The 25,534-nt window shown below is 51.3% G+C and overlaps 1 protein-coding gene across 6 annotated transcripts in view; it reads right to left on the reverse strand.

The window, feature by feature from the left end:
- Prkag2 (protein kinase AMP-activated non-catalytic subunit gamma 2) overlaps window positions 1-25,534 on the reverse strand; it is a 238,918-nt gene that overhangs the window by 149,429 nt on the left and 63,955 nt on the right. For all 6 annotated transcript variants that reach the window (XM_004860360.4, XM_004860359.4, XM_087207710.1 and 3 more), the window contains exons 2-3: window positions 18,011-18,082; window positions 14,257-14,536 (exon numbers count right to left, since the gene is read on the reverse strand). In XM_004860360.4, coding sequence (XP_004860417.1) covers window positions 14,257-14,536; window positions 18,011-18,082 — 352 coding nt within the window. The remainder of the gene's footprint in view (window positions 1-14,256; window positions 14,537-18,010; window positions 18,083-25,534) is intronic.

Genomic DNA, 25,534 nt, shown 5'->3' on the forward strand with positions numbered 1-25,534 from the left:
GCAAAAGGATGTGGTAGAGCAATGCTGCTCAGTGCATGGTGGGCAGGAAGCACAGCAGGAGACAGTTCCAGAGAGAAAGGAACCAGAGACCAGATAGTCCCCAGGGTCCTGCCTCTGTGATGCACCCAGACACACTCAGAAGTGTGCTTTACTAATATCTGAAGTGTCTCTCAAGCCAATCAAGTTGACAATCCAGTGTAAATGTCACATCATTGTATATAAAGAACTGCTACAAGTCAACAACAGAAAGATGGAAAAATTAAAAACAGAGACTTGATTAGACATTTCTACACAGAGTATCTACTCAGACAAATGACAAAGTACACGAGAAGTTGTTTAACACCAGGGAAGTGAAAATCAGAACCGCAATGAGATATTACTTTCCACCTAGGATGGCCATAATTCAAAGAAAGGGAAAAATCTCTGTTGGCAGGGATATGGAAAAATCGGAGCCTTTGTACATTTCTAGTAGGATTGTAAAATGGTGCCGCCTCTGTGGACAACAATTTGGCCATTCCTCAACAAGGTAGACACAGAATTACCATAGGACCCAGAAATTCCACTCCTAGGTAGCCCACCCAAAGAGTCAGAAATGTGTTCAAGGGCCGGGGATTTAGCTCAGTGGTACTGCTCCTGCCTTGTAACTTGTAAGCCCAAGGTCTTGAGTTCAATCCCTGGTACCAAAACAAAAAACAAACAAACCAAAAAAAGGCAAGCCAAAAAAAAAAGTGTTCAAACATGAGTGTTCAGAGTGGCATTATTCACAAAAACCAGAAGGTGGGAAAAGCCCAAACGTTCATTAGACAAAATGTAGTATATCTATACAATGGGATATTATGTAGCCACAAAGGTCATGAAGATGCTATATACAATGTGAATAAACCTTCAAAACAGAATGCTCAATGACAGAAGCCAGACCCCACAGGCTTTTATGGAATATCTAGAATAGCCAAATATGTGGAGACAGAAAGTGGATCAGAGTTTGCTAGCAGCGATGGGGAGGCCTGATGGGGAGTGACAGCTAATGGGTATGAGGTTTCCATTTAGGGTGATTTTACATCCCCAAAGGCCCATCATTAAAGGCTTAGTCCCCAGGGTTGTGCTATTGGGAGGTGTTAGGGGGCGGGGCTCGTGGGAAGGAAGTTGGGTTATTTGGGGTGTGGCCTTAAGAGGATTTTGGGACCTGGGCCCTCCTCTGCTCCCGTGCTTCCTGCACACCATGAGGTGGACAGACTTCCCCCACCACATGCTCCTGTCACACTGTACTGTACAGCCCAAAGGCAACAGAGCCAAGTGACCATGATTTAAACTTCTGAAACCATGAGCCAAAACCAATCTTTCCTCCTTTTAATTTTTTTTTTTTTCAAAACTGGGGGTTAGGTCTAGGGCCTTCGCACTGAGCTACTTCCATAGCCTTTTTAGTTTTTATTTTGAGACAGGGTCTTGCTAAGTTTCTAACTTGCTCAAGCTGGCCTTGAACTTGCAATCCTCCTGCCTCAGCCTCCCAGAGTGCTGGGATTATAAGTGTGTGCCACCACACCCAGTCAAATTATTTATCTCCGTATTTTGTTGCGGTGACTACGAGCCACCTAACACAGTGATGTAAAGCTCTGGGACCAGACATTGGTGACGGTTGCACAACACTGTGACTTCACTTAATGCCACTCAATTATATATGTGAAATGGAAAAGATGGACAATTATGTGATATGTGTATTTTACCACAATAAAAATATTAAACCCACAGATATTAGGGGAAAATGTGGGTAAATCATTGTACAAGCTGGATTTCTACTGGTGACTTGGTGTGCTTATGCTACTGTCTGAAGGCTATTGTCACATCTCTTGAGAACTATTTGTGTCTATTGCCATATTGGTACAAAGACATTTTTTAGAGCTATATAGAACTCTATCAAGTGGATGTACTTTATTTCATTCAACTATTTTCCTATTTATAAGCATTAAGTTGTCTCCAATTTGCCTTCTGGAAGGACCTTGAAACAAAGACATCCCAGCAGCCATAAGCCCATAAAGGCCTGATGTCTTTTTCTCAACACTATTTGCCACTAAAAGTAACAAGGACCCTTTAGAGCAATGGCTGATTCCAGGCACAGAGGAAGTAGAAAGCAATCCAGGAAGTCAAGAAGCCCTTATGACATGGAGGGGACAGTCCAGGACCATGGAGACCATCCCGAAGAGGCACCTGCTGGCCAGGTCTAGGACAATCTGAGCATCAAAATAAGGTAATGGAAAATTATGCATCGAATAAAATACAAATCCATGAGTCCAGACATATATACATACAGACAGACATAAGGAGAGATGGAAAATGTCTTCCTGAAAGTAGAATTCCTCCCAACCAGCCGAGGTAAAATCAAGGACAAAATTAGGAAATCCTTCTTTGGCAACCTCGATAGTAATCATTAGGCAAGAGCCATCAAATGATGCTAACGCTAGCAACTGAAAATGGGATGAGAGAGAAGATATCCACATCAAGTGGCTCCCCCAGAAATACTGATTGCTTAGGAATGAGGAAATCAGCACCTTATCAGTCATGACTCTGTCATGGCAGACACGCCCTTACCGCCACGACCGACCGGAGTGCTTGCCACCGCGAAGGACCCCGGCACAGGGCCCCAGAAGCGTGGCACTTCTGCCAAGCAGCTAAACTTGCATCGGATCACAGGAGTCGGGCAAAGCAGAGCCAAGGGGGAGCCATGCAATAGCTGGCCTGGGCATGAACGGCAAAGGCTAAAGTCCCGGAAGAAGAGAGGACAGAGGAGCTGCTCCAGGCTGAGGGGGAGAGTGCAGTGGGGACTGGGCGCTTCCTCTTCCAAAAGGGTGCAAATAAATGCAAATCAATTCTGCTGCTTGGCTAATAGTATTGCATTAGCCTTCATTTCCTGGTTTTGAAGGTTTGAACTTTCTCCTAAAGGGTAATAATCACCTAACACTCAGCCCAGCCTCGCTGGCCAGGATATGGGCTCCTTCCAGGGGACACCTGCGTGGCAGCCAGCAGAGGGCACCCTCCCAGGGACCTCGCTGGGGTCCAGTGACATAACTCCTCCATGAGCTGGCTGAACTTTTCAGGAAACTTGGATGCCACACATACTTTTCCTTTCTTTGTGGACAGGCTCCATGAGTCACGTTTTTCAGAAGTCTGCAGAGGCTGGGGATTCAGGGCTCACCAGCTGCCTGGATCCAGGAGGCTCCGGCTGCAGCCGGTGAGTTCAGGTCCAAGGGCATTGGGTTGGCTGAGCCAGGGCTGGTGTGGGTGGGGTGCCTCTCATCCTGGGAGGGAGCTGCGCCCGCCCTGTGTGGCACCTCTGGGCACAGACCCAGGGCCACTGGTCCAGGTCATGGGGAGCAACCCGGGGAGGCTGGGCTCCTGTTTATATCTCCCTCATGTTCCTGGCTCCAGGCCCAGCCCCTCCTCAGGCCACCAGGCCCTACCTGTCTTCAAAGCCTGGCTCAATCCACCTCCTCCCTTGCCTTGCCTTCCTATGGCTGCTCTGAGCAACCCCTGTGGCTGGCTGGAAGAAACATCCCACAGGTTCCCCGAGAGGAGGAGCAAGATGGAAATGAGCAGGACAGGTATTAGGGGCTTTTGTGGGATCAATATCCACCTGGGGAAGGTAAGGGGGCAGGGCTGGGTGGAGCCGAAGCAGGGGGCCATGACGACTCCAGAGTCCCTCCAGAGAGTTCCAGGGCTGGGAGCAGCCATCTGAGCTGTCCTGAGTGGCAGCCAGTGGCTGGTCCCTTACATCCCCAGGTGACCAGCTACTGGGGGCAGGCCGGCTCTGGAACATGCAGGGGCTGGGCCAGGGGCTGGCAGTAGGGGACCGAGTCCCTGGATTCTGAAGGAGAAGCACAGGCTGCTCTCAGAAAACATGGTGACCCTTGTTCTAAGAGACCCTTGGAGGATGGAGGGGTCCCCAGGGCAGTGAGGCGGCTCCCAGGGCCAAGGCCCCTCCCAGTCTCCCCAGATCGGTCTTTTCCTTTAACAGCTAATCTTTCGCCCCTTAGCATTACAAATCCACAGTGTGGCCTGTGTGAGCCATAGTCTGTGTGCCCACTCCAGCCTGGGCGCCGAGTTCACCTCAGAATGCATCTGTACCCAGGCCAGGATCAAAACTCAGCACTGCAGCCTTGACCCAGCGTGCACTTCTAACCTTGGGGTCCTGCCTGTGCCTCTCAGCTCCTGGGCCCTCTCCTGTCCCAGGCAGTGTGGGAGCCCCAGAATCAAAGGACCCTCATGAGCAGGCTTGTACAGGGAGAAGAGTGTTGGAAGAAAGGAAATCAGAGCAGGAGGCCTGAGGAGAGTGGGCAGCGTGGGCAGGTGATGTCGGGCTGTAGTGGGATGGGGGTGCTGGATCCACGGCCAGGCTGTGGAGGAGACTCGGGTGGCTCCCGCTGGGGGATCCTGCGCTGTCCCCCTCACCCTGTCCCTTCTGCCTGTCCAGTGTCAGCATCGGCCCTGCAGACCCTGCAGCCTCCTTAAAGACCAAAGTAGCCCTGTAGGAAACACGCAAGCCATGCCCCCAAAGCCTTCACCATTCCAGTGACTGTGGATAGAGAAGAAGATCCTGTGCCCATACTGCTGGGAGCATGGGACAGATGTGACCCTGTGACCCAGGCTCTGAGCCTCCAACCTGGCCCTGCAGTGCTCAGGGTGCCCCAGGATCCCTGCATTGACCACCTACAGCCCCCAAGCCCCCACGCTGCCCTCCGTTCTCCCTGTCCCATCGGGGTGGTGAGGGCTTTTGTTACTCAGCTCAGGGATCCCTGCCAGACTCCCACGGGTGCCTCACCTTTAGACCCCAGAACACACAACTGTAGCCGAATAATCTTGGCATCACTCGATTCCGTCTTCAGTCTGCAGAGCAGAAGGACCCCTGCTCACATGTGAAGCAAACTGCTGTCCACCTCAAGGACAGCCCCACAAGAGGGTCAGCGAGGTGTCTACAGGGACCAGCAGTGCCCCCGGACTTCGGCACGGGGACCAACTCACTCAGCCTGGCCCACCCTGCTGGCCTGCTCAGCGTTCAGGCACAATGGGCCCCATTGATGGCCAGGCCAAGCAACTGCCTGTGTTTGTTTTGGGGCGTAAGCTGGGGCAGGGGATCTTCAGCCCCAGGGAGCCCTTGGCATTAAAACTGAAGGCTCGGAGACTCCAAACTAAAGTCCTAAAAAGCTCCAGTTCATTCTTCCCCACACAGCACAAAATCTTCAGGACTTTATAGGAAAACAGACTTTTATTTGAAAAATAAACTCCAGTTGCTGGGATATAAAGGAAAGGCTGTCTGTGCTCTAAGGCTAAAGTGGTGTGAAAGGGACCCAAGTCTTACAAGATAAATAAACTCTGAAGAGCACATTCGCATCTCAAATGGCTCCCGCCAGGGGGCACATGCTGAAGGGGTAAAGGGCTGGGGACAGCTGCTGGACTCCAGGCTGGCTCATTCTTTTCTGGGGGGAACGTTGAGACAGGGTCTCACGTTGTAGTTCAGGTCAGCCCTGAACTCACTATGGAGCCCAGGGCTGGCCTTGAACTCACAGCAATCCTCCTGCCTCAGCCTCCTGAGTGCTGGGATTACAGGCGTGCACCACCACACCAGCTCATTCTTGCTGGAACCTGAGAGCTCTAACTGACCTCCAAACCGAAGACGAAATTCCTTTTGGAGGTTCAAAGTACTTATGACCTTGGTCATGGTTGTGAGCTAGTCTCGGAAATCCGAGATTTTGAAAGTCTACCCTTTCACATCTCTGGCCCAGACCCCATAACTCCCTGGGTCCGCTCTCCTCTGCACCCTGTCCAGACCTGCCCGGCAGACTTCCTGGCTCATCCGCTGTCTGCCTACCCAAGGGCAGCATTTTGCAAACTGCTCCCTCCCTCCACCAATGTCACAAAATCAACCGAGGGTCAGAGAAAAAGCATGCTCAAAAAACAGAGTTTCATTAAATATTCAGGAAATATTGTTTCATTAAAAAGAAAAAGAGTTTTAGTTAGCTGTGTGTTAACTGGATTACAACATCAAATGTATTTCTCACGCAGGCTGCAGAAAAGTTTCAAGAGCAGGGCGTTTTCAAAGCACTGCTGCAATGAAGCTATGTAGCTTCATTTTCACCTCTCAAAGCTGTAATTCCCCTCTCCAGGGGCAGCGTACATTCTCCACCTTTGCTTGCCCTGTTCCACTGCGTCCTGTGGTTGTGACCTAGAGTAGCCTTAGGTGTAATTGGAGAAAGTAGCTGTCCAAGACAGCAACATTTGGCTCTTTTTTTTTTTTATCCAGCAGGACAAAGATAATGTCCCAATGCCCAGGGTGGTCACTGGGTGTGGACAGCTGCCCACTAAGACAACATGCCATTTATTGCTCAGTGGGAGTGGGGAGAGCTGGCCAAATGCCACCTTGTCCAGGTCTCCAAGAGCCACTGCTGCATAATCACAGAATTCTAGAAGACAGCTGCTTCCAAGACTGGTAGCTGTGGCACCTGGTTCTGATCTGAGAATTCCTTCTCAGCACTAATGAGCATGTTGCCTTCCAAGTCCATTTAATTTGAGTGCCTCTGCCAGAATGTCTGAGATCTGCAGGAAGAGGGAAAAGGATGCAGACACCTGAGCTGGAGGACCCAGCTGGCCCCAGAGGGAAGAAGACAGGAGACCCGGAGACCCAGATCCCCTTTGCAGAGCTGAAGGCTGGAGCTTTTCTCCTAAGTCCCAGTAGCTTTCCATTCTGCATTGGAGACACTCGCAGCCAGAAGTGCTGTGTCCTGCCCAGCTGTGGTGACTGACCGTTAGCGCCTCTTGGAGGCACCGGTCAGAACTGGGGGAACAAGGAGCTGTGACTGGCAGAGCTTGGGGAAATAAGAGGCGAGGGCATGAAAGATTCAGCACATGATTTTCAGAGACAGAAAAGTAATAGATGCTTATCACAAGGGAGCACGGGCTGCAAGAATACTTAAAATAACAGTTGTATTTCAGAGCTCTGGCAGGCTGCTCAAGGGAAGGCTTTCCAGAGAAGCTAGGACTGGGAGGTCTCCAAGGAACGCTTTATGTCCAGGTCAATTTCAGGGGCCCTAGGCTGTCCTCCCTCAAGTCTCTCTTGCCTCCTCTACCCAGCTGCCAGACCAGCCCCTCAGGAAGTGCAAGTTATTCCCCACCTGACATCCCTGGGCTTCCCACACCCCAATCAAACCCTAGGATCTTGACCTCACTGCCAGCAGCCTCTCTTGCTCCATTCTGGTCACGCCAACCTGCTCCCAATATCGCAGAGGATTTGGGCACTGCCATCCTCTCTGCTGGGAATGCCACGCCACATACATCCTCCTCATCCATCCCCACACCTCCCTATCAGGGAAGCCTTTGCTGACTTCCTACATGATGCAGCACCCTGGTACCTTGCTCCTTTGTCCTTCATAGTACTTGGTACCTCGTGACATCTTTGTGCCTGTGGCACCTATTTCCAGCTGTGCCCAGGATGTCATCCCCACGAAGGCAGGGATGCGCCTGTCCATGGTTCAAGACCCTAAGCCTGGCACCGGGCAGGTTCTCATGAGAGGCAGTGAATGGACACCTTCAATGTTAGGTGACCCTCCCTGTCTTGAAATGGCCTGGTCAGGTGTGTGGCCTAACGGCCTGCTTTGTAACATTGTTCTGCCAGGAAGCAGACATGCCCAAGCTGGAAAAGCCCAGGAAGGCTGGCTCCTGCTTCTCCCTGGGGCAGGACCAACCAGCACCAGTCTGAGTCTCAGCACGTGAGGCTATGTCGCTCCCTAGTGGCCTATTGGTCGCAAAATCAGAGAAAGGAAGATTCCCTGAGCTGAGGCTGTTCCTTCCCAGGACAGCGGGACCCAGACCTGCTCTCTAACCCCACAGTCTCCTAGGAGAGAAATTAGACGTAAAACAAAGGCAAAAAGGTGACAAATACCCAGGGCATCTTGCAACTTAGTGACTTATCAAGACCCTGTCTCAAAATAAACAGGGATGGGGGTATAGCTTAGCCTGAAGTTCCTGGTTCCATTTCCACAACTGTAAAAAACAAACAAACAAACAAACAAACAAATGCTGGAACAGTCATTGCCAAAAGGCCTCCAACTGTCCGTCTTGTGATGCCCCCATCCCATTGTGCAGCGCAAAGGTCACCCCCAAAAGGAAACCCCAGGACAAGGGAAGCCTCTCTCTGGTGCTCCAGCTGAGCCCCATCCTGCCTTGCCCCAGTGGTCAGCAGCTGGTACTGGGGATTGTACCCAGAGCCTTTGCACTCAGCTACATCCCCAGCCCTTTTAAATTTTTAAATTTTGTGGCAGGGTCTCCCTAAGTTGCTAAGTTGCCCAGGCTGGGCTCAAACTTGCAATCCTCCTGACTCAGCCTCCCATACCTGTTTAGAATTTTGAGGGTGTGAGGAAGGACAGCAATCTCACTGGCACCAACATCTCAGTACTCATCATGGCCTCCTGGTTTGTTAAATAAGCCAGTTGGCCCTCACTTAACCTCGGAATATGGGTGGTGAGACTCCTGCTGGACAGACAGACACTTGAAATACCCCAGGTCAGAGAAGCGGGTTAGGAGCCACGTACCTGGGACTGCAAGGCTGAACACCTGCAGCTGGTTTTCCATGGCACAGGAGAATGCATCTGAGGAAGCAGCAGCCTGGGTTTTTAAACACATCGAAAAGCAGGTGGAGCCAGGAATTAATTGAATTAATGAAGCGATTTTATAGGATTTGTTGAGTGCCTTCCAGTGCACGGAGGACCCATTCTTGAAGGAAAGAGAGTCCCTCCCTTCAGAGAGCTTCCATTTTAATAAAGAAGACAAATGTGAACTGGCAAACACACAGATGCTACAAATGAACGGGACTACGTGCCAGTAAGTCCACTGCAAACTGAAGTTACTGTAAATGCATTTACTGTGCCCGCCCTCCACACACCCTAGCTCAGCACAGGGCAGACTGTTGCTTGTTTCCCTTTGTGGCCCAGGGGTGATATGGCTTGCAGCATCCTAAAAGAGGACTGGACCACATATCGCTAAAGCCAAGGAAAGGTCAAATGCAAAATGTGTCCAGCACTGACCAAACCAAATCAGCCACTCAATTTTGATGGAAAGGGAAAAAGACTCATTCAAAGCTCACTCCGAGGAGATGGAGGGGCTTCATTCGGCTGAAGCCACCGTCTTCCTGTGTACAGGTGTGCGCAGGTCTTTTATAACAAGTAACAGACATGCTGTTGTGCAATTCCCTTCTCTGTATTCTCCATCTTCTGTCCGTCACATAGGCTGGATTCGAAGATCCCACACTTCCTGCCTACTTCAGAACACTAATTTAGAGCTATGTGAGCCTGTGCGTGTCTCCCTACGTGCAATTGCTAAGGCCCTCAAATAAAGCCCTTTTTACTTCCGCAAAAAAAATTTTTTTGCAAAATTTGAGGTTTAGCTTCTACTGAATGTGTACCACTTTCACATCTCATAAAGGTTGAATATTGTAAGTCCCTGAAAGTAGTCTTAGCATCTGCGTTAAAAGTGGATTGAGAGTTAGACTACCTGAGTTCAAATCCTGGCTCTACTACTTACTAGCTGTGTGGCCTTTGGTCAAGAACTGAATGTCGCTGTTGTCAGTTTCTACCTTGGTAAAGACTGTAACAACCCACTTAATAGAGTTTCTGAAGATTGAAAGAATTATAGCACACAGTGCACTTAGGACACGCATAGTGACATTTATAATTGTCCTCACCAATCAGGGAGCAAAGCTTAATAACAGGGAATGAAACCATTGTGGAGGTTGTGCCTGCAAACTGTGCAAGAAATTTTGCTTCTTAAAAATTCTTAATTTTCTGAACATGCTGACATGTACTTTCCTTTCCACATTTCCAAAGGCAAGATCACCCTAAACCAAGTTGGGAAATCTTTGGAAGACAGATTCACTGTTCTGGAAACATCTACGGCCACAGAGTCACTTCTGAATTCCCAAGGTACCAGCGCAAGGTCACTCAGACAAATCGTTCAGACTCTGTGGGCCACACAGTCGCTGTGGCAACTGGGCGATTCTGCAGTTGTAGCGGAAAGGCCAATGGGGGAGCAGGGATGGGCGTGGCTGTGTTTCCAGGAACCTGGACACCAAAAGGGGCCCCCTTAGAAAGTGAGGTGTGGAGAAGCTGAAGAGGACTAAGAAGTGGAGACACAGGCGCTCCCTGCCTACTCCCATCAGCCCCAAGCAGGACACAGGTGTGCAGACAGAAGACAGTTGCAGAGCCTGCTCGGACTGGACTAGATGGAGAAGGTAGAACCATGGTCACCATCTGGATTCCCTTTCTCCTTCTCAGAGCATCTGAAGATCAAGTTACCTCCTTTCCCTTTTTCATTTCCCCTTCCAAAATGACAGTACCATAATTCCCATTCTCCTCTGTTTCCCCCAGTAATAGCAAAGAATGTGGATGTTCTATGTCAGCATCAGCAGGGAGCCTGCTAAACTTTAGGCTCTATGTGTAGAGAGCCTAAGAGACAGGCTAGAAGATGAGATGCAGACAGAATTTGAGGAGAAACAGGCCTTACCCGGAGACTGAGGACTCAGAAGACCGGATCGCAGTCACCGCCTCTGGTGGCTGCGTGTGACACCAGAGGCCCCCCACTGGGGAAAGAGTGCACTTACACCCGCATGTTGGGTAATCAGAGCAGGCTCCATGAGGGCACCCTTGGGAACACGGGAAAGCCGCATGTGTGCATGTGCCGGACAGCGGAGGAGGGCGCTCCTCTTGTCCTGGACCTTCCTACCCTGCTCACCATGTTCTTGGTCACTCTGCCTCTGTTACCTGACCTTGTACCTCCTCTCAGTCCCTCACCCAGCCCCAAGTGCCTCAGAGATTCCCCCCAGGCGACTCAGACATCCTGTAGGGAGGAGTTTAGAACAGCACCCAGAGAGGCACAGAGACTGAGAACTTTCTGCATCAAAAGATCCACACATTCTTGTTGCTGGAGCTCCAGGGCCAGTGGGTTCCTTCCCTTCCCAAGACCTGAGTTTTCAGCTCTTTTAAAAAATTCCATAAATACCCCCTGAATCTTTCCAATAAATGTCCTTCTTGTTCAAAAAGAATTAGGGTCAAGAGCGAAATTGGATGATGAGATGAAGTAAGTGTAAAGGATCCTGAGAGCCTTTTGCAGAAGTTCGGGTCAAAGACTTCGAGGAGGCAGTGCAGACAGAAAAACTGGGCTGTTGTGTGGCTAGTGTCCACTCCAGGCAAAAACAGACCAGCTGATGAGAAGTACAGCTATTTCTGGTATCAGGACCAGACAGGAAGTCCCTCCCAGGAGCCCAGGCAAGGAACAGTGTCTTTGTGACATCCACATCTTTGTGATATCCCCGCGATGGACACAGTAGGTGTCATGACCTCCATCCTGGCTGACAGATCACTCTCATGCTTGGTTTTGTGAAATCAGTTTTCAGGCAGTAGGGAGCAGTATGTTGTCTGGTTCTTTGATCCAGAAATAGATTTTCAAGCTTTAGGAATGCATGTAAGGTGTCTACTGTATTAGTCAGCTTTCCCATTGTTGGAACATAATATGCAACACTCACAACTTAAAAAAGAGGACAGATTTAATTTGGCTCATAGTTTCAGGGGATTCAGTACATGGTCTGCTGACCCAAAGGGTGAAACATCATGGTGGAAGAGCGTGATGGAGCAAAGCTGCTTAGTTCATGATAGCCAGGAAGCAGAGCAGGGGAGAGTGCCAGAGAGAAAGGAGTGAAAGTCCAGATACAGACCCCAAGGTTACACTTCCATGACCCACCTAGACACACCCAGAAATGTGCTCTTCTAATCCCCAGGGCAGCTTCCAAGCCAATCAAGTTGACACAATCAAGCTTAACCACCACGACTACCCTCCAAGCCAGTGTCACACCAGGCACAACTGTAAAGCCAAATGGAAGGAGTGTAGGGTGATCCGCCCAGTGGAGGACTCAAGAGTGGTGGTACCACATGTTCCACCTGGATGCAGAGCTGGACCCTGCAGGGCTGGCCAGGCTGAAAGCTGGATTCTATGCTTCAAGGACAAGAAAATGAACAGCTGCCTGGGGGCTCAGGCTTGCTCTGGTCTGAACATCAAGAAGCAGAGAGCTTCTCTAAAGAAACTGGGCTCTAAGGACCAGTGCTGGGATTTTGTGGAGGGTTCCTGGCAGTGCAGGCCCCCATAGAGGAAGGGGCCATGGCCATCTTTCAGCAGGGCACTCAAGCCAAGTCCTGCAAGGCTGCAGCACCTCATGTGAGACTTGGGAGCCACCTTGGTAAGAGCCCGTGCCTCTTCAGCTGAGCCTAGCACCCTGCCCAGGTCACAAGGAAACATCCACTCTGCTCATCTCCCCAGGATCCCCCACACAAATCCTCCACATCCCTAACTGTAGATCAGCCTTTCCCATACACACTATGTACCAGGGTGGATAGGACACCCCAAACGTGTGCCCTTCCCAGAACCTTGCAATGTGCCTGTTTATGGAAACAGGGTAATTTCAGATGTATTTAATGTACTGGAGCAGGGCAGGCCCTTAATCCAACCAACACAATCTCCTCAAAAGAAGACAGAGACACTACCAGCCAGCAACCCCAGGCCCTTCTTCCCTCCCACCTTCAGTGGGGTGTGTCCCTGCCTGAACCTCCGTCTTACACTTCTGGCCTGGACTGTGACCCTATACCTTCTAAGCACCTCAGTTTGTGAGGCTTTGTTATGGTAGATCTGGGAAGAGGACACAACCCAGTCCTGTTGTAGCTGATATAGGCCTGATACCACCTGACAAGAAACAGCCCCCTCCAGCCCCCATGAGGGCCTGGTCTGCTGTTCCCTCCACTTAGAGGAGGCTCAGGACAAACTACAGCCAGCCTTCTGTATATTCGGGTTCCACGTCCATGGAGTCAACCAACTACAGATCCAAAATTCTGTCTTTAAATTGTGTCTGTACTGAGCATGTGCAGCTTTTTTTCTTGTCATTATTCCCTAAACAATGCTCTATAAAGAAAATGTACACAGCACTGACATTGCATTAAGCATTGTAAGTAACCTGGAGATGATTTAAAGCATTCGGGCAGAGAGTAAAGGTTACCTGCAAACACTACATGAGTGTATGCAAGGGGCTGGAGCACTCTCAGATCATGCTATCTTCAGCGGGTCCTGGGACCAATCTCCATGGAAACTGAGGACCACTGTGTCTGAGAATCTGGAGTTGCTAGCCAGGAACTGGGGGATGCTCTAGAGCATCACCGCTTCAGTGCTGCAACATTCTGCTGCCTACCAGGCTCTATATGTGGCGCTCCCAACAATGTCCCTGGGAACGTCCACTCCAGGGACCACTGTGCCACACTAGCAAGCATCAGTCCCAAGACTTTGTGTCTTGACACCTGGGTTCATGAAGAGGCAAGAGTGTTGTCATACTGGGGAGATGGTGTGAGGGGACTAGAAACCAAGTAAAGAGAAGAGGAGGAAGCCTCTCCTCCCCTTCCTTATAGCTCGGGAAAACTGCAAGTCCTCCCTGCTGAACCCCGCCCTGCAGATCATGGATCGCTCCCCACACAGGTCCTGGAGAGAGAGAATACCCAGACTGCTGATCTCAAGGGCAAGTTCATTTTGCATTCACCATCTTCCCTAACGCAAATGATTCAAGTCAGCAGAAAGAACCAGGAAAAGGAGACACAGGAAACAAGGAGACAAGCTCCACCCACTTCGGTTGGCTGGTGCCTTTCATAGTATGATCAACAGTACTCAGGGGAGAGCATTTTTATCTCCACATCACAAATAGTCAGGAACCCACAGGACTCTCTCTCAAGTATACACATTTCCTTCCATTTCTCCAGCAAATCAATCCCAGCATCCAGTCCCTGCTACCCAGAACCCCCAAAAGAAAAGTTAGGACCTGCCAAAAGCAAATACAAAGCCCCCCAAATACCAAACCAAGCCAAGGGTGGGAGTGGGAGGTGTAGGAAGCCAGCCCTGCACTGGTTTCCAGAGTCGGCAGGAGGCAAATGCCTGTCCTTACAAGTCAGACTGTGAGCCCTGGATATTTCCAGTGGACCCCGTAGAGCTCATCGTACTGGAAGGACCCAAAGTGACAGGAGGAAACTGCTGTTCGGAGAGGGATCTGCTCTGGGGTGGCAAACACGTACACACTGATTACCGAGTCACCGACAGCCACCCGGCAGGTGGCTCTGGCCCCACCTGGCCAAGTGGCTCTAGAGAAGATCCCCAGCAACCTGGCACCCACCTGAAACCATAGCATCAGTGTCTTACTTTTTCTGGAGCGGGAGAAGAACCTGATGCCCCCGGGCGAGGTAGATGGGTTGGAGTTGGGGGAAGACTCTTTGGATGAGGAGCGGAAGATCCCGCTGAAGCTCATGCGTCGCGGTGAGCGTGGCGGGGACTCCTGGTAGGAGAACGGGAACACGGTTTTGGGAGAGCCCGGGCTGGTCTTGGGTCTCACGGGAGCAGACATGGGGCTGGAGGGCCGGGCCTGGGGGCCTCTGGAGAAGAGCCCTCTGGAGGGGCTGCCCGAGCCGAGGGGGCTGTCCATCTGCAGAAAGACAAAAGTAGGGTCGTAGCGCTCCAGAGACGCTGATCTCTCCCCTATCTTTGAGGTGACATCATCGTCCTCTCATTGAGCAGCTGAGAAACAGCCCTGAGCTCTTCCACAGAGGTAACCACGGACCATCAAGGTTAGCATCTGCCCCAAGGACAGCCTGCCCATCCTGCCCATCTCTCAGGAAGGGCTTCCAGGAAGCAGAGGAGAGGAAGGGAAGAAGGGAGGGGAGAGAGGCACAAATTGATGCAGCTCTCTCAGGTGACTCTGTAGCTCATTTGTCCTTCTCTAGGTCTGATTACACAGGATTATGGTTCTTTTGTTCCCCAGCCCCCAGGAGGAAGCACAAATCCCTAGGGTCCAGAACAAAGTGGGCCTGGGGCTCTATCCTGAGGGCCTCTGCTACTAGACGATTATCATTTTCTTTTTCCTGGCTAGGGATTGAACCCAAGGCCTCAAGCATGCTAGGCTACACCTGAGCCACAGCCCCAGCCCCACGCTGCTGTGCACATACCTAGAAGAGCTCAGGAAGAAAGCCAACAGGGCCCAGACTCTACAGACTTGCTTCACTGATAGTTGCACATTGTAATTATATGGTTTGTAAATGGTCAGACCCCAAAACGTTGAGCTGAGGCACACAGCTGACAGCCTATGAGGCCGATCCCACATCCCTGCAGTGTAGGCTCAGGAGGTTGCACCCAAAGCCCAGGTGCGCCAGCCCCAGCCCCAGCCTTTGCTATGTGACCTGGATGTGTTCCACAGGCTTGCTGCCTCAGTTTCCTCCTCTGTAAAATGAGGACAGTGCATGCTTGGCCTGTAGGGTTGTTCGAATGCCAACTGAGAGCTCACGTATGAACGTTGGCACAGGGTGTAATTTGCAGTCATCATGCAATGTATTATGTTAATCTGTGACCATCTTAGGACATCAGGGACTCCTCAGTTTTGCAGGGGGAAAGGAAAGTAGCCGTTCACAGAGAATATTAAGGCAAGAGTGAACCCTGGGAATGCTGCACTCCGGGGACCAGAACTGAGCTTCAAAGGTGGCCCTGTCCAGATCTTGTGTACAGCCCTTACTTGGCCCCTGTGAATTCTCCCACCACTAGAGGGCACCCCAAACCCCAAGCTTGCTCAGTTCTGGACTGGCTGGATGCCCTTGGCAGGGGTGACACCTTCAGGGACCACCAACCTCCCCTGTGAATTTTCTACCTGACCCTAAAGAACCAGTGTGGCCACATGAGGTTGGGGCCAGCTCGGCACCAGCCCTTTCCAGCAGCTCTGGAAATAGGCTACCAGAACCATATAACCCAAGCCTGCCTTGCTGTAGAGAAGTCTAATCTTTTCTTTTTATGTTCATTTAACATGAATGAGGTAAGAGACAGAGCAAGGAGAAGTAAATAACCGAGAGCTGTCAGACAAGAATCAAGAAACCAGACAGAGCAAGGTCAAGTATGTCAAAATACCAGAAGATAAAGGGCATCCCGTCCATTTACCAATAGATAAAGGTCATCCTGACCCCCAAGTCCCCCAAGCATTCGCAAACCCAAAAGTCCAGGACCTTGGCCTTCATCCAACCTCATTTGCACTGCAGTTTTGACCCCCACAGTGGGCTTTGGGCGCCATGATACTTCTAAAAACCTTGCATAGTCAAAACGTCCCCTTCCTGCTGGGCAGGCCAAGTCAGGTACTACACCAGGGCATGACTCCTGTTGGTCCCCAGCTATAGATCCCCTGTAATCCTAGGACCTCAGGAGATCCAGTACCTGCCTCTATCGGGTGGTGAGCTCTTCTCACTGGCTGCTTCTACTCTGAGGAGTGGATCTTATTTCTGAGTGTCCCACCCAGTCCTTTGGTCAGGACATCAAGAACCTGGAAACACCTCCCCTGAGATTCTGTCTATAGAGTACTCAGTTTAGCCACTATCCCACCTGCCTAGGGGGCTCAGTATAAACTGAAAACCTGAGAAGAGCCACAGAGGAGCCAGAGGTGTACACATGGACAGCATAAAAGAGAATCCCAGGAATGGGGGAGATGAACATTTCCCATCAAGGGCCAGGGATTTAGCTCAGTGGTGCTGCTGCCTGCCTCACAAGAGCAAGGTCCTGAGTTTGAGTCCTGGTACCAAAAAAAAAAAAAAAAAGAAAAGGACATTTCCCATCAAGCTGGTGGGATGGAGATGTACTGCTAGATTTACATTAATTTAAGCAAAAGTAAGAACTAGAATTCTATCTGCCTTTGACCTTGAGCTCGCAGCTGCAACTTCCACCCATCTATACTTGTGTGAGTGGAAGGGACTGGAGGACCTTGTGTGGGTGTATCACAAATCCAAAAGGTTCCTGAGGGCAGACACTGTCACAGCTCCTCTGTCAACCTCCTCCTCCGGTTCCCCACTGTCCGCCATCCCTGGGGACGGCAGTGGCTGGGGCACACCCCTCCTTCCCTCCTCCCATAGTGACATGCACACAAGGAGCCAGATGTCAGCAGGATCTGACCCGGGTCCCCTTTCCCGGGCCTGCTCATTTGGAACTGGGGTGCCCACACGCAAGGACAGTTGGTGTGTAATTTGGAAATTATGAGAGGTAGGTGATCACTTCACTCTGCCTACCAAAAATGGGGGTTTGCGTGGCATCTAAATTCGAGGTTCCTGGAATCTGTGGTGGTCCCAGGATGGGGGTACTGTCTGCCCTCCAGTCTTGGCTGGGGTGCAAATGGGTTGGCCTAGGAAACCCCAGGCTGCAAGGTCCATGGGAACCCAGCCGTCCCCCTTTGCTCCCCTGCCCAGACCACAAACACTGTGCAGGGAGGGCCTGCTGCTGGGAGGGAAAGAGTTTCAAGAGAACAGTGCTCTCCGGAGGAGGTGGCATTGCTGGGCCAAGGCACTGGGGAGGCCAGGCTGATCTGCTGATCAGGCAGCCCGCTCCAAGCAAGGCGGGGCAGGCATTGAGCCAGTGGATCTCTGCAGGCCCATGCCAATTTGCTGATTGCACTGTATGTAATTGAACACGTTCAGAGACCAGCTCTGCCTTTTCTAGTGGTGTGAGTCCTCCTCATCCCGGGCCTGTGTGCATCTGCCCCGGCTCCCAGACAGCACCAAGCACTATCCAGCCCTCCCTGCTGCAGGCTCTGTGGGTGGCAGGATGCCCAGCGAGGACTTCCTGCCTGGCCCTCTGCCCCACCTCCACTTCCCGATTGCAGGAGAAGTCCAGCAGGCTGCCTTGACCTCCCCTCCCTGCTGTGGCCACCCCCAGCCCGCACTCCGAGCCCCTGACCCTCCATGGCCAGCAGCCTTGAAGGTGGTGTGTCTTGCTGGAAGAGAAACAGAACAGGGGGAGGGAGAGCACCACTGCAGAGAGGACGGGTCAGTGTGGGAGCTGGCACTGCTGGGGACAGCAGGAATATAGGGGGAAGGTGTCCGGGGCCCCACCTGCCTCTGCTGCCCATAGCAAAGCTCCGGGAAAGGACCTGACCTACCTTACGGGAGGAATGCTTTTCTGAGCTGTCCAGGTCTCCATCGAGGAGTGGCATGGCAAAGGAACTCAGGTCCTGAAAGAGAGAGAGAGAGAGAGGTTCTGTCAGGGACAGTGCCCCCAGGGGTATGCGAGATCCTAAGGGGGTTCACTGCTCCTCCCCGAGCCCTCCGAAGCATCGGCGGGAAGAAAAGTTGTGGACAGCACAGGGGAGAGCGGGAGACTAAGGCCATCTGTCCCCTTCAAAGGTGCTGGCCACCCTCCACATGTCCCAGGATACAGCTGTCATCACCTCCTGCCGCCCTGAGGAAGGGGAGGAAGAAAGGCTGGGGACGGAAGGGACAGAAAGGGAATGGAGGCGGCGGGTGGGGGCGTGGAGGACCCATCTGGGGATGACCCGGGCACCGGCTGAGGGACAGGATCTCAAGAGGGCCCCAAGGAGGTGCCATGTCTCCCCGGAGGATGGCATCAGAGAAATCAGGACAGATGACAGCGGTCAGGGCAGACGGGATGGGGACTGAGGCAGATTGGGAAGAGGACTCATCACACACTCGTCCGTCTACAGGAGGCGCCATTCTGACCCCTGGCCGTGGGCTCCCACGTTCCACACCCGAACCTGGTGAACACCTTCACACCAGGAGCACCTGCCCCCTTCCTTAACCTTTCTACTAATTTCAACATTGTAACTGCAGTAAAATGCACACAACGAAATTCACCACTTAATGCCCCCTGCTTTCTTTGCCCGCCAGGCAAGTGCTCTGCCTCTGAGCCATGCCACGACGCCCAACCATTTTCCAGGGTACAGTTTGGCGGTGTTTAGTACCCTCACATTGCGCCTCCGGCACCACAGCCACTTCTGGAACTTTTCCATCTGCTCCCATTCAACCCTAAATCCCAGCCCTGACCAGCACCCTCTGCTTAGTTTCTGTGGACTGGACAGTGCTAAGGACCTCACATGAGTGTTTGTCCTTCTGTGCCCAGGTGGTGTGACTTAGCACCACAACTTCAAGGTGCATCCATGGGCAAGAATGTCACTTGCGTTACAGCATGGGTCAGAATTGCCTTCCTTCGTAACGCTGGATGCTCTCCCACTGTATGGATAGACTGCATTTTGACTACTCATTCATCAATTGGCAGACACTAGGGTTGCTTCTCCTCTTGTAAATAATGTTGCTGTGGAAATAAATGGTGTGGACTGAGTTGTGCCTCTCCTGCCACCCCCTCACACTCCAAAAACTCTTACTGTTGAAATCCTAGGCCTCAGGGGCTCAGCAAGTGAATGCATATTGAGATGGGGTCCTGGAAGAGGTCACGGGCGGGTGTGTGTGTGTGGGTGTGTGTGTGTGTATCCTAATCTAACTTGATGAGAAGGGATCAGAACACAGACATGCATGGGGACAGCCATGTGAGCACATGGGGGGACAGTGCCATCTACTAGCCAAGAAGAAGAAGGCTCAGGGGAAACCTCCCAGCCAACCTCTGAGCTTAGACTTCCAGCCTACAGATCTGGTATTAAAGTCACCCAGACTTCATTTCGTGATGGCTGCCCTAGTAGCCTAGCAGTATCTCTTCACGACCCTACTTCCAACTCTTTTGAGCGTGTACCCAGAAGTGGAACTGCTGGGCATCACGTCATTCTAGCTTAAATTTTTTTGAGAAATCATTTTACCTTTTTTCACAGCAGCTTAGCCATTCTCCCCTTCCCACTCACAGGGCACAAAGATCTCGATTTCTCCACATCCTTAACACTTGCTGTGCTCTGTGGGTTTTTACGGTAGCCATCTTAGTGGGTGTGAGGTGGCATCTCATTATGATATTCATTTGCATTTTCCTGATGAATAACGATGTGAAGCATTTCATGTACTTCAGTAAAATGTCTATTCAAATCCCTTGCCCATTTTTAATCAGGTTATTCGTTGTCAAGTCGTAGGAATTTTTCATACATGCTGAATCTTAACCCCTTACCAGATATGTGAGTTGCAAACATTTCCTTATTTGTTGGGTTACCCTGTCACTCCACTGACTGTCTTTTGATGTAGGGAAGACTTTGATTTGATAAATTCATCTATTTTTCCTTTTGTTGCCTGCAGTGATGGTGTTGCAATCAAGAAAACATAGCCAAAGCCAATGCCAAAAGGCTTTTCCCTGTGCTTCTTTTTAAAATACACTTGGCCGGGGCCGGGGATTTAGCTCAGTGGTTTCGCCGCCTGCTGCGCAAGTGCAAGGACCCAAGTTCGGTCCCCGGTACCAAAAAAAAAAAAAAAAAGATTAAAATACACTTGGCCTTGGATTAATTTTGAGTTAGTTCTTGAACATGGTGTGAGGTCAGGGTTCGACTCCATTCCTTCGTATGTGGATATACAATGTTCCCAGCACTGTTTGTTACCAAATCTGCTTTCTCCCCACTGAATGGTCCTGGCGCCCTTGTCAAAAGTCATCTGAACATAAATGTGATGGTTTATTCTGGGCTATCTGTGCAGTTCTGCTGGTTGGTTTTTTTAATGCCAGTACCACACTATTTTTTATTTACTTGTAGCTTTCTTTTTTTGGTACCAGGGATCAAACTCAGGTCCTTGTGCTTTTGAGGCTGGTGGCAGAACCACTGAGCTAAATTCCCGACCTTACTTTTAGCTTTCTAATAAGTCAGAAAGAGACCCTCAACTTCTTTTTTTTTTTTCCTCTTTTTCAAGTTTCTTTTTTTTTTTTTTTTTTTTGCTACTCTGGGTCCTTTGAAATTCCATTGGAATTTCAGGGTAGATTTTTTTTTTTTTTTTTTTTGGTACTGGGGATGGACCTCGGGACCTTGCCCTTTCGAGGCAGGCGCCAGAACTACTGAGCTAAATCCCTGGCCCAGATCTTTTTTTTTTTTTTTTTTTCTATTTTTGAAAAAAACACAAACCTCCATTAGAATTCTGATACCGATTGTACTTGGCAGATAGAGCACTTTGAGTAGAGCCAACTTCTTAATGACACTGTCCTTCTGTCCATGAACATGAGATACACTTTCATTTACCTTCGTTCATCTCCTTCAGCAATGTTTTACAGTTTTCTGTGTACTTAACCTTAACATAAGGTGCCCTCAAGTCCAGACTGGCACCTTCTCTCACCTCGTTCTCTCCCAGGTCAACTAGCTGTTATCCAGACTTTTTAGCCTTCCCTGTTTCAGTCCACCCTCTGCTTGAAAAGGGATCCCTGAAAATTGGAGTCAGCCCTTCCGCTGGGTCCCAGGGGCTGCCTCAGTCCGAGTGGCTTCCAGGCCTCCATGCTCGGTCGCTCCTCTAGTGTCCTTTATACCCGAGGTTCTCAGCCCCGGCTGAGTGTTGAGGCGGCCTGGGGAGCTTAGGTCCTGCTGCAGGTGAAGCACTGACTAATAAAAGCCCTGCTCCAGGTGCTGCTGGGAACTCTCCAGGCAAACACGGAGAGGAGCTCTCCTCTGGGCCTGCATGCTCCATTCCAGGCTCCGTGGATTTGTGGACCTCTGAAGCTGTATCTCTGATGTGCTCTGCAGTGCATCTTTCTTCCAGTGCTGAAAACCACCTGTGATTTCCCAAATGCAGCATTCTGTCTGTGGACATGCTACCTGGACGCCACCTCAACTCCTCAGGCACCTCATTCTGAGGTCACTCTTTCGACACCACCTACTCCCTCTCAGTGAGCTGGCCTTGCTCTGGGGAACAGCTCTGATTTCCCATCCCAGCCCCAGCACAATCCTGGCCCAGGGCAAACCATGAATGTCCCCTGTGGGCCACCATTCAACACTCCAGCTTCCCTTTCTCAGGGCATGGCTCTTGCTATTTCTGATCCCCTTTCCCCAGGTGCTGGTTCACACACCGAACTCCTTTATGTCCTGCAAAGCCCGATTCAAATATCATCTCTGGTTGGTCCCACCTTCAGGCACAGTTAATTCCTCTTTCCTCTGTGTCCCCAGCACTTTAGACAAGCCTTTATTACAGGGCATGTGGCACTGTGCTGTTTCCATCTGCCAGGCTGTTTCTCTAAGGAGACTGAATCCATCCAGGCCAAGGGGAAAGTATTCCCTTATTATTCTCTGCATCACACTGTGCCTGGGAGACAGCAGGTTCCAAGCGTGTCTGAATGATCAGTTCTCTACTAAGCATCCCTTGCCCAGCCGCTGGGGTGGGGGGCAGATCACCAGGAAGCGAGGCGGGTCGGGGAGGGGGATAAGATTTTAACAAGCATGCTCTTCTCTGGTTTCCAGTCATCATGGCCTCTAGCATCTGCTTAGTTCCACACTTGAAAGCCCATCCACAAATACTTGCTGCTTCTCACACGACAACCCTGGGAAGCACAAAGCTTTAGCACCAGGACCACAGTGACTCACAGCTGCAAGATGTCTGCACCATGGAGCCGTGGGCACTGTCGCTGCAGGTGTCCCCGCCAGGAGGGAGCTGCGCCAGGTCCCACGGTGCTATTACCACCCACAGTGAGCCTCGTTAAGTACCCGGTCAGGCTGACCGCATGGGCTGTTCCTTGGGCACTGCGCCCATGGCGTGTGCCTGCCTGGTGGAGCTGCCCAGCTGGGAAATTCTTGGCATCCTTGGCACGGGGGCAGCTTTGCTGCAAGGCTCCCCTGCCCCACACTCCATAACTCGAATGTGGGCTCTCAGCTCCCAGCACTCACCAAGAAAAGCTGCACACCTTGGGGGCCAGTGTGGGAGAACCACTCCCTGTCACTATGGCAACAGGGTCATTCGCTTTGGAATAAATGGCCCTGGCCTCACCGAGCAGCCAGCCATCAGGAAGGCCTCTGGCTCTTGGAGTTTCCTGTTCCCTGGTTTCTGAATTCAAAACTCCTACCCGAGCTTCCGGCTTCCCTCACTGCTGCTAAAGACGCGATCCTGCCAGGGACAGCCTCGGTGCTCTCATGTTGCAGGGCTGCACACCACAGATATCAGCCCTGGATCACATGTTCTGGGCATGATGATCGGATTCTTTGGGGAAAGTGAGTTTTCAGGACTTGGACAGATAAACTCACCTGCCAGGGAGACATCAGGACAAAAGAGAATGGCCCCAGCTTGGAGGACATTCCTGAGACATAAACTGACCTTAAGAGCAGCTCACGTAACCCTCCCCCTGCCTGCCCCTAGAAACCCAGGCAAAGCCAAAGTGACATCGGAGCCATCCTCAGTGTGACTCTAGCAGGTCGTTCTCCCATTTCCCAGGTGTTGCCCTGCCGAGTCCTCGAAACAGCTCACACTAGTGGAAAGGAAGTGGTGCTATCGCGGTCCACAGATGAAGACCCAGAGGGCTTCAAGCCATTTGCCCAGCACCACGCTCCCTGACAGTAGCAAGCAGGTCTCTGCTGCCAGCTGAGAGCTCTGTACTTGCCACCGCCTCCTCCTCGGGGTGGATCACTTCCAAAGACAGAAAAACAACTTGGGGGCAGAGGCTGTGAAGACCTGAAGCTCTTTTACGCCAAACGAGGATCCTGGACACCCTGGAATCTCAGGGGAGAATGGAGGGACGAGGATTTGTGCGGCTCCGAGAGACCTTCCCAATCCACTCACAATACTTCAGCTTTCTGTTCTTCTTTGGAGTGATGCTGATCCTGCCACCAAACGCCATTAGGTCTCGTTCCAGCACTGTCTTACACAGTTTGGAGTTTTAAATGCAGCTTCCCCAAACCTTCCACTTATCCCAGTATTTCCTCATAAGGTAAAGGAATTGGCAATGTCTACGGCCAGACAACTGGGGTAGCCTTGAAGGACAGGGTCCATTTTGTGTTTAACCTGGCTGGTGGGTACTAAGTAAGGGCATAGTGAACAGATGCAGCTGGTCTTTCTGAGTCTGATGCTCTGTCTCACAGAATTCTGCTGTTGTTGCAGCTGGAAACCCAGGAGGCCTGACAAAAGTGCAAACATAGGACAAACAGAACGGCTGCCAGTGTTGGGGTCCAAGGCCACCACCTCAAGGCAAGCATGGGGCTTTAGATTTCCGCTTGATTCCTACTGGGAAAGAATACATCCCATGTGACTTTTATCCTCCGTCCCTCGGAGTGGACCCAAGAAGGCAGGTGTCACCTGGAGCTGCCCTTGGCTAGGATCCATGAGTTGGGCTCCCTCCTAAGTACGCATGTGAGCCCCGTGTCCTCCAGGCGTCCAAGAGCCTATCTGCTCTGGGAGACCAAGCAGGAGGCAGAGGTCAGGCCCAGCTTCATTGTTTACTCAGATATCCTGGGCATGTCTGAATGTCAGCTTCCTACCTGCCAAATGACAGGGTTTAGCTAGATAATTTCCGAGGACGGCTCTTAGCTCACAGTCTGTTTTCTGCCTGACAGGAACATCAGGAGGAGTGAGGGGTATGGAGTGTTTTAAAGCCATGCTGCAAGATTCAGAACGGAAGCATCTTCCCCACCCTGCAGCTTGGTCACAGGGACAATTTCTCCCAACTTAAACTACCGAGTAGGTTCTGGAAGCCGTGGGCTTTTGGATGGTGTTTCTGTGAACCTGGGAGGGGGGAGCATCCTCCTCTGCCTCCATGGCTCTTAGCAGAGGGAGCAGTTATGGTCCACCTGGCTGTCTGGTGCAGCTTCTTAAATTCAAACCTGTTTCTCAGCTGCTGTCTCAGGTCCTCTACAGAGCTGGGCCATCAGTGCAAACATTGGAGAGTCCTAGCAGATGCTCAGCATGATTCCAGAAAGTGGGGTCGCCCCTGGATCTCCCTCCCGACCACCTTGTGTCCCCCTCAGTCATGGACACAGTGGGCTCTAACGGCGGTGAACCTAAGCTGTCTTTGTGGCTCAAAGTCCTCTTCTCATGGTGACGGCCTTGGCAAGCCCCTCAGGTAGAAAGCACAAGGGACACATCCCCTTGGGGCAGCCTTGCACAACCGCCCAAAATCCATCAAGTGGGCAGTTCTCAGTACCAATGAGCAGCAGGAGGTGGCCAGAGCCAGTGAGTTGGTGCCTCTGAGAAACACCCATGTTATATAATCACCCTCAGGAAAATAAGGAACAGATACTGAATCCCTGGAACCAGGCGACAGGGGAGCCACAAGGCCAAATGAGGGACAGCCTGAACTTGACTTTAGAGAAGTTCCAGGACAATTTACTTTCTGCAGAGGACATCATGGTTTCTGACCGCAGTCTCTGAGACGTCCTGATGTAAAAAAGGAAGCTGTTTTTCATCCCTGTGGCCACTTCCACCTGGTGGCACTGATTCACACCAGGCTTTAAGGCTGGCTACTGTTATACCCGCCAGTTCCCCAGTTGCTCACCAGCCCAGCTCCACTAGTGGCTTCTCTAGCTTGCCAGCAGCACCAAACACTGAGCTTCCCGAAACTCTAACCTTACGGAACTCCTGAGCCAGAGGTCGGGAGTGCCCAATCCTCCCCCAGCTCTCCGCTGACTTCTCATGTACTTAGCACAGCTTTTTAGTCCCCAGAGCCTCCATTTTCTGATCTGTAAACCCACGGCACAGAGTGACAACCAGACAGGATGGCACACACATAGATGCTTCCCCAAATGTGTGTCCTCACACCACCAGGGCCCAGAGGGTCACACTCTGGC

The sequence above is a fragment of the Heterocephalus glaber genome, unplaced genomic scaffold (assembly GCF_053883595.1).
Source record: "Heterocephalus glaber isolate CG9 unplaced genomic scaffold, H.glaber_assembly_v1.0 deba00000818, whole genome shotgun sequence".
NCBI lineage: Eukaryota > Metazoa > Chordata > Mammalia > Rodentia > Bathyergidae > Heterocephalus > Heterocephalus glaber.